This window comes from Tribolium castaneum, chromosome 2 (assembly GCF_031307605.1).
Source record: "Tribolium castaneum strain GA2 chromosome 2, icTriCast1.1, whole genome shotgun sequence".
Taxonomy (NCBI): Eukaryota; Metazoa; Arthropoda; class Insecta; order Coleoptera; family Tenebrionidae; genus Tribolium; species Tribolium castaneum.
Window position 1 is genome coordinate 21,065,820 of NC_087395.1, and position 15,018 is coordinate 21,080,837.

A 15,018-nucleotide genomic window follows, 5' to 3' on the forward strand; every position below is an offset into this window, starting at 1 on the left:
GTGATTATCACGGTATGTTGGGTGGCCGGAACCATCGTCGGTTTTCTTCCTCTGATGGGTTGGCACAAGAGCGCCCCTTCGGACGGTAGATGCTTCTTCCTGGGCGTCATGGACTACAACTATTTGGTGTTTTTGTATTTCGGTACCATCATAACGCCTGCTCTCCTCCTGGCGGCTTTCTACGCTCACATATACCAAGTTGTTCTCAAGCAAGTAAGTATTAGTGATTTTTTGGTATATGTTACGAGAACTAAATAGTAGGAGACGAAACGAGGTATAAAATCGTAGCGCAAAGAATAAAATTAATAAATATAGATTTTAAATAATTTAGATTTAACGAGACTACTAACACTAACTGATTGGTAAAATTAGAAAAATGATTCGTTAAGCCGTACACTCTTAATGACTAGCAACTAAAATTTTCACAAGAAAGATGAAACAAAGACTTGTTGAATATTACATTTTGCCTAAAAATTAAATTTTGAAGAAACTACTTCTACAGAGAGCAGTTTTGAAGAGTTACAAAAATCGGCTTACAGGGGTAGGATAATGAGTTTGGAACACCGGTAGACCAAGTGACTAACTACAGAAGGATTATGTTGAAAAGTATACAATTTCCAGCGAAAGAGTGGACTTTTTCAAATAACCTGCATACATTAAAATCATTGGGGTCTACGTATAAGCCGGGTGTTTAGTGCTGTTAGGTTGGTAGTATTCTCGCGCTTGTAATCCTCCGCCGATTTACATCACTCATTCAACACGTGTTGTGTATTTTGATTTGTAAAGTATTAATAATCATTTTTAGTTTGTGTTCTAGTAAATTTTATTGTTCATTGTGGTATTTAGCCATTTGAAGGCATTCACAAGACAAAGATTTTAAAGAATTTTTACTTAGGTAATATTAAGGTGGGCTTGATCCTAAACATTGTGATTCATCCAAATGAAAATTAAAACGTTTTAAAGGAAAAACTAAAATTTGATCCGGCATTACTTTAATGGCGGAGTGTTAGTAACTTATTTTTCACTTATAATTGACTGGAAATAGTATAAAAGATAATTTGCTCTTCTGAATTATTGTTTTCTTTGGCAAGATTTTATTATTTGTTCAGTTATCTGCTTCTATTCTTTCGTTTGCTTTGTTAATTAAATACACAATTCTTTATCTCATTGCACCTCAAAAACCACTTATTTGAGAAGGTTACCTCGACTAGGAAAACTGAGTTTTATGTAAAATTTTCTGTTGCTCGTAATTTCAAAGTCGCGTGACGTTTTTTGAATTATTTGGAACCGTTTTCATTATGAAAATAGACGTTTTTATATAAAAAACTAAAATGATTGTAATATGGTATTTACATACTCATATACCGGGTGCTCAAAAACCGGCGCACCAACTCAGTGGCGTATGGCAGAGAACTGCTTACACATAAAGGTAAAAATAGTAAAAAATTCTTTGTTTTGAAGTTATTGATAAATAACGAATTTTTAATAAATGATATGTGGCAACGTTGTCTAACAGTCGTGATCGCAATAGAATTTGTTCAACATTAAAAATAAATTATTTTTGAAACCATTTCCTAGGAAATAAAACTCAGTGTTGGCACATTTAAAAATTGTGATTTTTTTCATGACTTTTATTTTTCTTTGATTTAAAAAATTGGAAAGTCTGATAGTAAATTTAAAAATAATCATTCTTCGTTTTGTTAGGGAACGATTACTTTATATGAAACATGTAAACACCAAAAAATAATGAAAATTAAAAATGATAACAAAATAAGTTTGTAACTCCAAATTTTTTAAAATATGACTAGGAATTTTTATGAATTTTTCCCTAATCTACACATGTTTTACAACAACATACCGATGAGTTAGTGCGTCACTTTTTGAACAACCCTCTATATTGGCCCTCTGGGTAAAGCCGGAAACTTTATTTTCTGGTAAAGGGTCGTCAATGAATGTAGATTTTAACACATAAAGGAAAAATCTATTAAGAGCTTATTCTCACTATAATTAAAAAAAAACTAATTATCCCACAGAATTCGGGGTTTGCTGTTAAATACTTTACATTTCTCTCTATGTCTGAGACTTTTTCAGACTTTACTATAAATTTCTTATAATTAAAGGTATGTAGTTAATTTATGCTAAGTAGCTGCAAAAAGTTACAAAAAGTTTTTATTTCTTGTTTGTTGTTTGTCTTCTAATTTTGGTGTTAGCAAAAATTGTTATAAGCTTTTTTACTCAGAAACTTTAAAATGCATCATTGTTTTAGAATAACACTAGAAGAAAGTTGGAAGAATCAAATTTTTATTAATTAATATTTTCATTATTTTTAATTTTTTGATACATACTAATATTTTAAGGACCGGTTTATAGAAGCGTCATTATTTAATCTGCAATTCAAAGTGTGATTAACTGATCACGTGACTAAATTGAAGCAATTTGGTTGGTGCATTCGCTTTGTTAACTTTTAAAAACGAATAACAGAGTTTTCTTTAAACTGGTCCATAAAGTATTTAATAGCACATGCTGACATCTTTGCGACAATTAGTTTTTGCGATGTACTCGCATTTTACAATGTAAATTGTAATTCTTCATTGAAGAATCTTTAACGAAAAAATGAAGTTTTTAGGTTTAATCTAAAAAGGAAGATTTCATTATGTGAATACCAAATTTGACTAATAATTCATTTTATAAGCAAAGCGCGATTTCAAATCAAAATCGAATTTTGCCGATTTGTATTCAGCAAAAATTTTTACACAAAATTCACTTTTTCTAGTCGAGGCAAACTTCTTGAATAAGCGCGCTTTGAGGCACAATGAGAAATCATTAAGGAGTATTTTGCTAAAAAAAAATTCTAGCTGTATCCAGAAGGACGGCGTAAAGATGTAAACACAAAATATGGCCAATTTTTGTTTTTCAAAATTTTTTATGAAAACGTATTCTTTTTGATAATAAAGATAATCAAAATTAAAAAACGACCTTCGGATTCAAACTTCAAAGAGATTTTTTAAAGTCAATTTTCAATAATCGAGTCCGGATGGCCACGTAGGATTTGGATAGCCAATGTTGCCAATCTGATGAATATTGCGCAGTTTGGGTGAATTCTAAGAATATTTCGGTTGAGATTATGCGATAACATGCGAAATTCTAAGCTCTGTGAAGAAAATTTAGAGAAAATTATTCCAAATATTTTAATATTTTTTTTTGCAAATTGTAAGTTTTGGAGAGAAATAATAAGAAAGAATAATAATCTAGAAAAACTCTAAACAAAACTAAATAGTATACTTACTAAAATTTCAAACCCAAAATTCTAATTCTAGAGAATTATAATTAATAAATGTATAAAATATATGATTTATAAAGGTGAGTCCAAGTTTTAGATCTAGAGACGCCTTTAGTAACGAATCAGGAAAAGAATGTCGAAATAAGTACTGAAACAATGCTAAAGATAAGAAAAACGAAAAAAAGATAAGAAACATTCTAAACAAAACTAAAATAATTATTTTGACAAGACATCAGGGTCGGAATCTAAAAAAAATTGGAGTAGAAAAATACAGAAAAAGTGTTCGAAAATAATTTTGCGAAGAGCCTACAAAGTAATTGTAAAGAAGCATCTGGAGCAAAATTTATAAAAGAATCTGGTGATGGATTTACAAAATAAACTAAAGAATAAAGAAGAGTCCCGATTTCTAATGTAGAGCCGGCTTTACAGAAGATTAAAATAAAAAATAAGGACATACGAAAACCTATAGAAGAATACAAAAAAGTCATAATATAGAAGAATATTAAGCAAAACTGTAAATGAAGTAAAATAGCAACTAAAAGAGAATTTAGAGAATGAAGAATAAAAGTAGAAATGGCTATAAACTCATTTCGAGTAAACTCTAGAAAATAATGGTAAAAAAGCATGTGGAAAGAGGTTTATAAAAGAATAATGTAAAAAAGCTCTGATTTCAGTTCTACATAGGTACGGCTTTATAAAAGAATTTTGAATACAGTTTACAAAATAATTCCAAAGTATCTAAATTCTAGAACAGAACGAAACTAAAGATGAATTTATAAAATAATCTAAAAACAGTATTAGAGAAGAAAACTAAGAAAAATCCATAGTACCGAAGCAGTACTAAAGAATAATCTGGAAGAATTTAAACGAAACTGTCTAAAAATTTTGAGAAGAGAGCATTTTCAGAATACAGAAAAAACTGAATGTTTTATTTATTTATTTTTATTTATGATAGTCCCATTAATAATGTGATGTAATGATCAGTGAAATAAAAGTTTCGCTTTATAAAAAATGAGTTTCACTTCCTAATTTGACGGCGCAAATTAAGTAAGGATGAGAAAAATTCCATAGGGAGATAAAGATATACTAGCACCTTCAGATTATGAAGCATAAAGCAAAATATCATTTTCTATAAAGCAAAGCAAAAAAAGAATGCTAAAGATTTTGAGTAAAACTAGAAAACAATTGTAAAAAAGAATCTAGTGAAGAATTTATAGATGGATTTATAAAACGATCTAATAAAGAAGAGAAATGTTAAATGAAAGTATAGATGAATTTTGAATACAGTCTACAAAATAATAAAGATTGATTTATGAAACAATAATCAACCTAAGAAAGAAACGAGATTTCATATCCAAAAACGGATTCGGGCAAGAAAAATGTTTAGTCATATCTAGAGAAGAGTACAGAAACAATGGTGAGAAGTAATAATCTGGAAAAATTGTAAACATAAGCAACAAAAAATTTTGAAAAAATGCAGAGTACAATTTAAGAGTGAATTTAGAAATAATGTTTATGTATTTATTTTACTTAGGTACGCTGTTTTTTCTGTGATTAATGTTTCAAATGTCGATGCTTATTTAAAGGTGCTTTTATTTATTGTTTTAGCTGAGGCAAATCGTGACAATGAACCCCGAAAACGGCTCATCCTCCACCAGTTGCTCATCGGGAGGGACAATGCTGCGAATGCTCGGCGCTGCTCAAAAACGCGAAGTGAAAGCAACGCAAAACCTGGCCATTATAGTATTATTTTTCATGATTTGTTGGATTCCTTTATACACGATCAACTGCATTTTAGCGTTCTGTAACGATTGTAAAGTCGACTCGACTTTCATGTTTTCGTGCATCATTCTCTCCCATTTAAACTCAGCCGGGAATCCTCTGTTGTACGCCTACCACTTGCGCGACTTCCGCGCAGCTTTGAAAAATTTCTTTTGCAATTTGTTCGGCTATAGCGAGGCCCAGGTAGTGCCAAGCCACAAACGCACGTCGTATAATAACTATACCAATTGTAGAACCGACAGACTTTGTAACAGATCACACAATCACTCGCAGATTTACTATCGAAAAAAATCGATCGATCAGGTTTTGACCATCGTTGCGGCCACGGCTGGAGAGCCCCCGAACCGCGAAATGTGGAACATTCCAGAAGCCTCATCGAACTCGAGCGACTCTCTGAAGCACCACAATGAAAAAATTTCGATCGTAAGACCGGAAACTCCCTACTGTGTTAAACCAAACAGCTTGGTCAATCAAGGCTACGTCGAAACGTCTAGCCTTGATGATGACGATGTGTTCATTGACGAAACTTTCCCCTTCAACGAGTTCAACTACGACGAACTCGACACCAACTTAACCGAGAAACTCAAGCGAGAAGTGCAAGTCAAAACGCTATCAAATTCCTCGCCGCAACTCTCGCGCAATTTGTTTCTAGTGGAAGATAATTGTAAGACTCAGTTTATGAGGAGTTGCAGTTTGGTGGAAAATGAATTGAAAGCAAACAGAATTACTAGTCCGTTCAGGGAAATGTTCAAAAAGAAGCCAAAGTTGGGGAGGAGTTTGAGTGATGAGGGGACGACTTCCAACGAATCGATTCAACGGAAACCCAACGGCAATGTTATTCGGAGTTCTTGTGGTAGTTAATTCGGATTGTGCGAAATGTAATTTATTGTCTATTTATTGTGTGTAGTTTAAAACCAATTATACAGACTGTCCCAGTGAATTGGAAAAGCCCATTATTGACGTTTATATAACTGAAGTATTTTTTTACAAAAGCCCCTGTCCCTGCCACTGTTTCAAAAATGAGCAACAATACAAAGTTGTGTTTTTTTTAATGGAAAACCCTAAGTTTTATTGCATTTTTGGGTATCTTTTATACATTTTGATCTAAACTTGTATTGATCGATTTTGCTTAGTTTTTAATTAATTTGATATTTTTAACAAAAACACGCTTTTTTTAAATATCTATTACACAAAAACTAAGATCCTAAGAAAAATACGACCTTCACCACTTTAAAAGGAAAATTCAAACTTAAATTTGTACCAGTTGTTTTGCACATTGCAGTAGTTAGGAATGTAAAAAAAATATTTTTTTTAAGTTGAATAACATGGAAAAGTTAAATGGTTAAAAGTTATTTTTGTTTTTGCTTCTCAAAAATTAATAAACATAAAGTTTCAAATGCACAAAAGTCGTACTTTAGCGAGTCGTACGTTTACTAATAACTTACGTTATTTCGCTCGTTACTAATCGGAAGTAAAATTACCGTTGGGAGCGCCACTGAGCTAGGTCGAAAACAGTAACCATAAATGGCGGGAAAATGTTTATTCGGATATTTTGAGCGTTGTACGAATTTTGAGGCTTTACAATTATTATATTGCCTATGTGGATTGACTACTGTATCTTTGGTGCAAGAAACAAATGTTGACAAAGTAGAGATGACGAATAACGAATGACTGTTTGCTTAACTTTTTTTATTGGAAAATTATTACAAAGACAGTGAAAAGCCTATCTTTTGGAATAATTTATGCTTAAATGTATCAGCAGTTGTTAATCTTAATTTGTGTTTTGTAGAATTCTTTTTTTTACAGAAACTCTCAATTTGTGCTTTATTTTTTCGCTCTGAAAAATTCAAATGCACTGTTTTTAGGGTCCTAGGACAAATTTGACGTTTAACGTATCACTCAAAACGATTCACTAAAACTCTCTAAAAGAACTTGAAAAATACCGCGGACCACTTGTTGTAGTTTATCAAAGATCGATATAATCAGATTATAATGTAGCTAATTAAATTAATAACGTAATTACAGATTAATCTAATTACAATGTAATCTGATTACTTTTTATTACGAAGAACTATAACTTAGGAGACAAAATCGCACTATATTCTGTACCCCAAAAAAATAGTACGGAGGAGTTTTTACTCTTCAAACGTTTTACTGCTTCGAACGTTATAACGTCTCGGTGACAATCGTTTTAAATTAATTTAAATTCAACCTATTCACTAATTACTTGGAAAAAAATGCATAAATGTTGAGCTTTGCATTTCCAACAAACTAAGAAAAGCAGACGACTAAAATTTTTATGAAAACCATAAGAAAAAAATTATTTAAAATTTGCGCTTTGTACCGTATTTTTCAAAACGCTGTGAATGCAGTTAAAGATACAAGAAAAATGTTTAGAAAAAAGTTGTAGAGAATTAAATTTCCTTTAAAAAATCATCAAGACTATACCTTTGTCTTCAATGATTTAGTCCCTAAAGAGGCTCAAGCGACGGATTTCCTTCAGTTTGCCAGTGGTTAAGAATTGGGAAGTAAACCGTTGAAGATAGAAATACGGTGTCGCGGAGTTCTTTGTAGAAAATTTAATTCTCTACAACCTCATTCCTAATGCTTTTTTATATCTTCAGGCGTATTCGCAGCGTTTGATAAATAGACGATAATGCGCAAAAAATTATCGCTTAAAATTATCAATTTGTGTTCCACCTGATATTTTTGCAAACACAGCGAATAAAATTAGAGAATTAAATTTTTTACAAAAAAGTCCGAGACACCATGTTTCTATCTTCAACGGTTTAGGTATAAATTCACTTTCCAATACTAGACCAACAGCAAAATGAAGGAAATTCGTCGCTTGAGCGCCTTTGAATGAATTAGGGACCTAAATGATTAAAGATTGGGATATGGTCTCGTAAACTTTTTTAAAGGAAAATCAGTTCTCTACAACTTTCTTCCTGACATTTTTCTTGTATTTGTAACCATATTGGCAGCGTTTTAAAAAATATGGTGCAGAGTGCAAATTGGTAAACGTTTGAAATTTTTTTAAATATAATTTAAGAAAATTATTAATTATAAATAAAAAAAATAAATTAAAAAATTAAAAATTTTTGCATTATTTTTACCTCCTACTATTGCTCTATCTGCCTGTATTTTTTGTATTTGTCTTGTGCTATTTAATTACAGCTGTTTTTATAAATTCATTGCTTGAAAAACTTGAACGATAATGGAACAACTGCGCCTCTGGAGACAATACCGGAACTATCGAGGACGGGAACGTTTTATTTGTCCGTTGTTCCATATCCTAAGTTTTAGATATCCGTACTTTTTATTCAATTACATTGTAATTACAACAACTTTTTATCAGCTTAAATAAAATACAAATTATTTAAATTAAAAAGTAATCGATTAGTTTGTAATTAAATACATAATAAGAGATATTTTCGAAAATCATTCCCTAAGGCCTAAAGAGATTAAATGAGGTGTTAAAGTTTGAATTAAAATCAGTCATTTTCATTCTAAACTAGTACTTGAGCATTTGGTTAAAAATGAAAAATAGGGATTCAGAAAATATGAAATCCCTATTAACCCTCCCTTGGCTCCTTCCAAAAATAAATAATATAACTTCAAAAATGACGGATGTACATATTTAACCCTCTTGGGAGTGAAATTTTAAAAAGCTTGAAACACGTTTTCTTCAATATTTACCGAAAGCCCAAATACCAGTTTTTATGCATATAGCTTAAAAATACAGATTTTTATACAAAATTTAACTCCCTTAGGGTTATAATTTTCAAAAATCTGAAACACGCATTTCTTTATTTTTCATTGAAACCTCAAGTACAAAAAAACTAAGCAAAACCGTTTAACACTAATTTAGCTTAAAGACATCAGTGTTAAAAACCATAAGTTTCTATTGAAGCTAATTTCGAAAACACTCTGTATTTACGGTTTAGTGAAAAAATAAAGTTCAATAATGGACTTCTACAAATTACTGGGACATCCTGTATATATTTGTAAACACAAGTAGGTTGTCTACTTGCCGAACAGGGGATACGCTTCTTTCAAAGTCCAAAAAATAATTAAAATGTGCTCGCTGTTAAGTCATTCCAATCATTTGTACCTTTTGCTCGATAAGTAAGTGATTTGTGACAAGTTCACTTATAACTTACTAATGTGCTTTAATTATTATTAATAGTGTAAGTGAATGTAATATATTTTGTATGTACTGTTATGTAAATAGAATAAAATTATCCTTTTGTATTAAAAAATGTGAGAATAACTTTTTACGCGTCTGATTTTGTCATCAATTTGCAACCAGAAACTTGGCGTAAAACAATCTATCAAAATTAATGAAATGAACAAAGGTCATTTGTCACCAAAAAAGTAAACAACTTTCACAGCAACATTTCACGCTTCAGTTCCGCTATTCGTGATCGACTTTTACAAAAAACAAAGTTTTAATTGTGATGGCTCAAAAATGTCGAAACTGATTTTATCTGGTTTTATCTACGCGTTTGTTGCATCTCATAAATTATGATACAGTTTGAAGTATGAAGAGAGAAATACTAGCAAATGTAACGTAGTTAATGAATAACATTTCCTATATATATATTTCCTATATATATATGATTCTTTTATCTCAATAGCGTGTTAAAGTTTCAAGACAACGCAGAATTTTTCGTCTAACTTGGTAAAATATCGGTGTGTTTTTATAAAATTTTGAAAGATAATTCATATTTTGTACACGCTCCCAAAAATATCTGTTAGGAATTCATTTTATTAGTTACCTACGAGCTTACGCACTCGTTTCAGAAAGGAATCGCGAGCAGATAATGTCAACTTTCTTTTACGTGTTTTTCCTACAGGTACAGGGTGTTTCAAGTTTTAGAGCCAGCCAAAAATAAATACTTTTAGTTGCCCAAAAGGAGAAAACTATATCGCAAACAATAGTTTCTAATACGCTTCAATTTGATGCGTTAATGTTATCTTAAATTTTCATGATGGGAGTCTGAAATGCAGAAAACAAAATTAAAAAAATATATGATTTTCAAATTATTACAATTCTTTTTCATAGTAAAATTCTAACTACATTAGACATGACAAAGTAACCAAAATAATTCATTTTGAGTTAGCTTTTAAATATAGTTGGATTCAAACAAATTTACTTACCTTATAATGTTCTTACTCAATTTTTGTTTCTACTAAATTTACTTGATACACTTAAACTCAAATGCCTTTTTGTCTCAAAAATAGTATGTTGTCGCGTTAAAAACGAGCTCTTTTAGTTTTTTGTCGAACAAGAAAAGGGTCAAAAAAGACATGAAACTTAATAAAATCTTTATTAAACGTTAGCTATAAAGTCTTTATTTATGCACTTCTATATCGTATCTTTAACAATCAGCAAAAAAAAGGATGACATAAATAAGTACCCAGCAAACTGATAATACTGTAAATATTTACACTCATTAAAAAATCCCTTTAACCAGTACTAAACCACTTTTTCTATACATAAAAAAGGCTGAAAATAACACTGGCATAATCACATTGTGTTAAAAAAAACAAGGATCACAATTTGCAAAGACAAAATAGTAAAGGTATAAACGCTCCAATTGCTATAAAAACAGGTAACATAACTGAAGAATCATCCATGGCATATGGATCAGGTTGTTTGGGTCCACTAGGTCTAAGGTTTTTCGGAACCACTTCAGGTTCTTCCTTGTACTCTTCGATTGGATCAGGTTCCACAGGTATCGGTGGTAGTTTGGGTACGTCATCAACTTTCCCTCGCATTACGTACATTGCGTTGATTTTTGGGTTATCCTTGTAACCTTTAATAAATTCCACCCTTATTTTGGAGCCTCGTATCTCAGACTCTTCACTACCATAAATCAGGCGCCCTGAAAAATGACGTTCCATACACTTTTCAGATATTTCAGAACGGGTAAAGAATATTTTAAGAAAACGGTAAATTCAATTCAAATTAGTAATCATAACTCTAAAGGACGTTAATTGCAATTTGATAATTAAAAAATTTCAACAATGCACACAAAACAAAAAAGTTTTAGGTTTTTTAAAATTTAAAAATACTTATTGTTTACCATGTTTAAAAAACGTTAAAAAAAATCATTACGTTTCCTTGTTTAGCGTACATAAGAGTTTTATGTTAAACTTAAAAATACCCACTACTTCTGTTATGCCTATTTTTCATTTTACAATTCTAAATTACAGTAGCTACTTTTCGCATTTTACCCAATTATTTTTTAAATAAAGTTGATAAAAATTTAAAATATTATTAATGATTAGATCTCTTATTGAAAGTACAAATTACATTGTATAGCCGTTATTATTTTGAAGTGCATGAATAATTTATAACACCTAATTTTGAAAGAAAATGCGACGTTGGCGTTTACATAGTTTTGAAACACCTAGTAAGTCAAAAACAAAAAACGATAGCAAAATGTGTTTTTTAACAAAATTATTTTCTTAAAAAACGAACTCGAAAATAAGTGACTCGTTTTTGTCTTAGTTCCCCTAGTTCCGGAGATCCCCCATTCGTAAATCTAAAATGCTCAAAAACTGGCGCCAACTCAGTGATACGTTGTTGAGAAGCATATGTATATTTCGGGAAAAATTTTGAAAAAATTCCTAAACTCATATTTTAATAAATCTGAAGCTTCAAACATATTTTGTTAACTTCTTCAGTTTTCATTATTTTTTAATGTTATCATGTTTCACACTAAATAATCGTTTCCTAACAAAACGATGAATAGTAATTTTTAAATTTACTATCAGACTTTAGCAGTTTTTTAAATTAAAAAAAATAAAATTCATAAAAAAAATCACAATTTGTAGATGTGCCAACACTGGAACTTATTTCGTAGGAAACCCTTTCAAAAATAATTTATTTTTATACAGGAATAAACAGGAATAAAATTAACTAGACGCCCTCTGGAGACGACGATTCGTACTTGCCGAAAACAGTAACTAAATTTTCGTAATTCCTTACTTAATAAATTAATTTCATAAATCTTTTGTAATCTAAAATAAAATCTTTCCACTTTCAAATTCCAACAAAAACACTTTATAATCAACTAATCATGAAAAACCGCACAACCAAAGGCAGCGCTAGTATTTACCACCACATACATTTAAACGGACTTTCTAATAAAATTTACAAAAGTAAATCAAGCAAGGACACGAGCTCTGTTTTCTCAAAGGTAAAAGGTAAGAGATAAAACATTTATTTGGCCAGAATCAATTAAAAATTCAATTGCTCAAAACTTGGATTTTTTACTATTTCAATTGGAATTCTTACATAAAAAATATGAGGAATTTTATTATAAAAAATTAATTATAATAATTAAAAAACAAAAATTCTTTAAAGTACATTTTTGCATTTCACGCTCATACCATGAAAATTTGGGATAACGTTAAAGCATCAAATTGAAGCGGGTTATAAACTTTAACGTTTGCGATGTAAGTTTTTTCTTTTGGACAACTAGAAGTTTTTATTTTTTCACTGGCACTTAAACATGAAACACCCTGTTGGTAAGCAATTCTCAACCACACACCATTATGTTGGTGCGCCGATTTTTGAGCATCCGGTAGAGAAAAAAAAATGTAATTTTTCTCAAAACTTTAATTATTAACGTCATCTAGTAGGAAAAATTGAGAATTTTTAATTGATAATTTGTTATTTTTTTAGAGACCATAAATAATTTACAACAGCTAATTTTGAAAGAAAATGCGATATTGTCGTTTTATAATTTTGAAACAGCTAATATTATTACATTTTTTTCTTTTATTTAGATGATAATATCTTAAATTTAAGTAACATTTTGTCAGAACTGACTTTTTTAAGTGCTAAAAACTGAACTAAAAAACTGGTTTATTATAACATTCTTTTCATTTATTTCCTCGCATACGCTCGTTGCATAACGACAGCCCTCGAACTTTAAGATTGTGTTTTCGCACTCGTATTACTAATAACTACCGGGTGCTTAAAAACCGGCGCACCAACTCAATGGAGTGTGGTAAAGAATTGCTTACATATAAAGGTACAAATAGTAAACAAATTCTTTGCATCAAAGTTATTGATAAATAAAGAATTTTAAATAAATGATATGTGGCAACGTTGTGTAACAGTCGTGATGGCAACAGAATTTGATCAACAATAAAAATAAATTATTTTAAAACGGTTTCCTAGGAAATAATTCCCAGCGTTGGCACATCTACAAACTGTAATTTTTTTTATGAATTTTAATTTTTTTTAAGTCTGATGGGAAATTTAAAAATAGTTATTCATCGTTGTGTTAGGGAACGATTACTTAGTGTGAAACATAAAAACATTAAAAAATAATGAAAACTGAAGAAGTTAACAAAATAAGTTTGTAGCTCCAGATTTTTTAAAATATGACTTTAGGAATATTTTCAAGATTTTTTCCGTGATCTACACATGCTTCTCAACAACGTTCGACTGAGTTGGTGCGCCAGTTTTTGAGCACCCTGTATAGGGTCTATAAGAAAATTATATGCCAAAAAAACTACATTACATTTATAATAGCTTTGCAAAAATTGTTTAAAATACCAAGCCACACGCAAACCGTGGTGAACTGACCCATACTATAAAATGCCGTTTTCTACTCTTTCAGAGAGAAAAAGACGTATTACATCCCTCGGTCAGGAAGTGATTGATGATGTGTGACTGCTATTATTTGCAGCACAACAAAGCCGATAAATCAATATAGTTAGAAAACAGAAAAGTGGTTATTTAACCGAGCTGTGATTTTAAAATAAAATTTTGTTACACCCTCGGACTAGATAATAATGAAATACAATCTGTCTATAAATGAAAGTAAGTTTGCCGCTTCTTTCCAGAAAAAACAAACAATGATAGTATATGAAAATTTTTGTGTTACTGGTTGCCTGAGTAGAAAAAATTGGTACTTTTCAGAAATTTCATAGAAGTAAAGTAATTAAATGCAGCAAATTCAAATACCAAAACCATCTGAAATCTTAGTCTTTTATAAACAGTACGTATGTCGGTAGGAAAAAACCTTACATATACATGGAAAGTTGCTAAATACCAACAGGATACCAACCCTTTGATATTTTGAACGGTATGTACTCGTCGTGGGCAACTCCTCGCCCAACTTTCTCAAAAATATCCAAATCGGAGACAATGGTGTGGTCTCCATTAAGGACGACATCGAACACTTTTTGGTTGGGTGCATTGAAATACACTTCGGAAAACTTCAAAACAAGGACATACTCCCCGTCGGCATTCACAGGGATGTCGTATCCAAAGGTATTTGTGTGATACCTTTCAGTTTGATATAAAATGTGGTCGTTTGGTGGCACTCTTCCAATTAACAACCGTTTGCCGTAGTCTGATGCAATCCCAATTTTACCATGCAATGGGTCCCTCTCGTAGCGAATCCCATGGGAGTCTGTGTGTGCCTCACCTCCACAGTTTATGGCATAAACAATTTGATCTAAACATTCTATTTCGGGAACGTAACTTAGGACACTTATTATCAAACATAACCACAATTTCATGATAAATTGCAAACTTCTGAGGGATCACTTGTTATTGCATCAATCATAAACGTGGCAATATTTAGAATATATTTATCACCGGCACATTTGCCCTTTACTTCTATCACTCAGTTTTGTGAGGTTAGGTCGTTATCGATCTGTCATGATTCAAGCGCCGATCGCGCCCTCTATAGCAATGTTGCCAAGTCTGGGCTGCTAGTTTGAGGAAAACTTTAGCAAAAATTACAATATTGGGTGGCTTTTACACATTAAAAAACGTAGAACGTAATTTCATGTAAAGAAGTCTATCAAATCTGGTAAAAAATTAAAATTTAGAATTTTTTTCTAGCCGGTATATCGAACTTTGGCAACACTGCCCATCACACGACCAAACCAGTGGCGTAACAAACATAAGGATAAAGGAG

The 15,018-nt window shown here is 31.0% G+C and overlaps 2 protein-coding genes across 3 annotated transcripts in view; one reads left to right on the forward strand and one right to left on the reverse strand.

The window, feature by feature from the left end:
- The window catches only part of AdoR (Adenosine receptor), a 35,971-nt gene extending 29,604 nt beyond the window's left edge, over window positions 1–6,367 (forward strand). The window contains exons 3-4 of one of the 2 annotated variants that reach the window (XM_064359985.1): window positions 2–213; window positions 4,889–6,367. In XM_064359985.1, coding sequence (XP_064216055.1) covers window positions 2–213; window positions 4,889–5,923 — 1,247 coding nt within the window. In that variant the 3' untranslated portion in view covers window positions 5,924–6,367. The remainder of the gene's footprint in view (window position 1; window positions 214–4,888) is intronic. The other variant, NM_001321658.1, reaches the window with a different exon arrangement.
- A 4,014-nt stretch (window positions 6,368–10,381) lies between these two features.
- LOC655153 (uncharacterized protein) lies at window positions 10,382–14,774 on the reverse strand. The gene is made up of 2 exons (XM_008199725.3): window positions 14,158–14,774; window positions 10,382–10,953 (listed from the first exon to the last, which is right to left on the reverse strand). The coding sequence occupies exons 1-2, from the start codon at window positions 14,612–14,614 to the stop codon at window positions 10,622–10,624; spliced, it is 789 nt and encodes a 262-aa protein (XP_008197947.1). The 5' UTR covers window positions 14,615–14,774; the 3' UTR covers window positions 10,382–10,621.
- Between the last annotated feature and the right edge of the window lie 244 nt (window positions 14,775–15,018).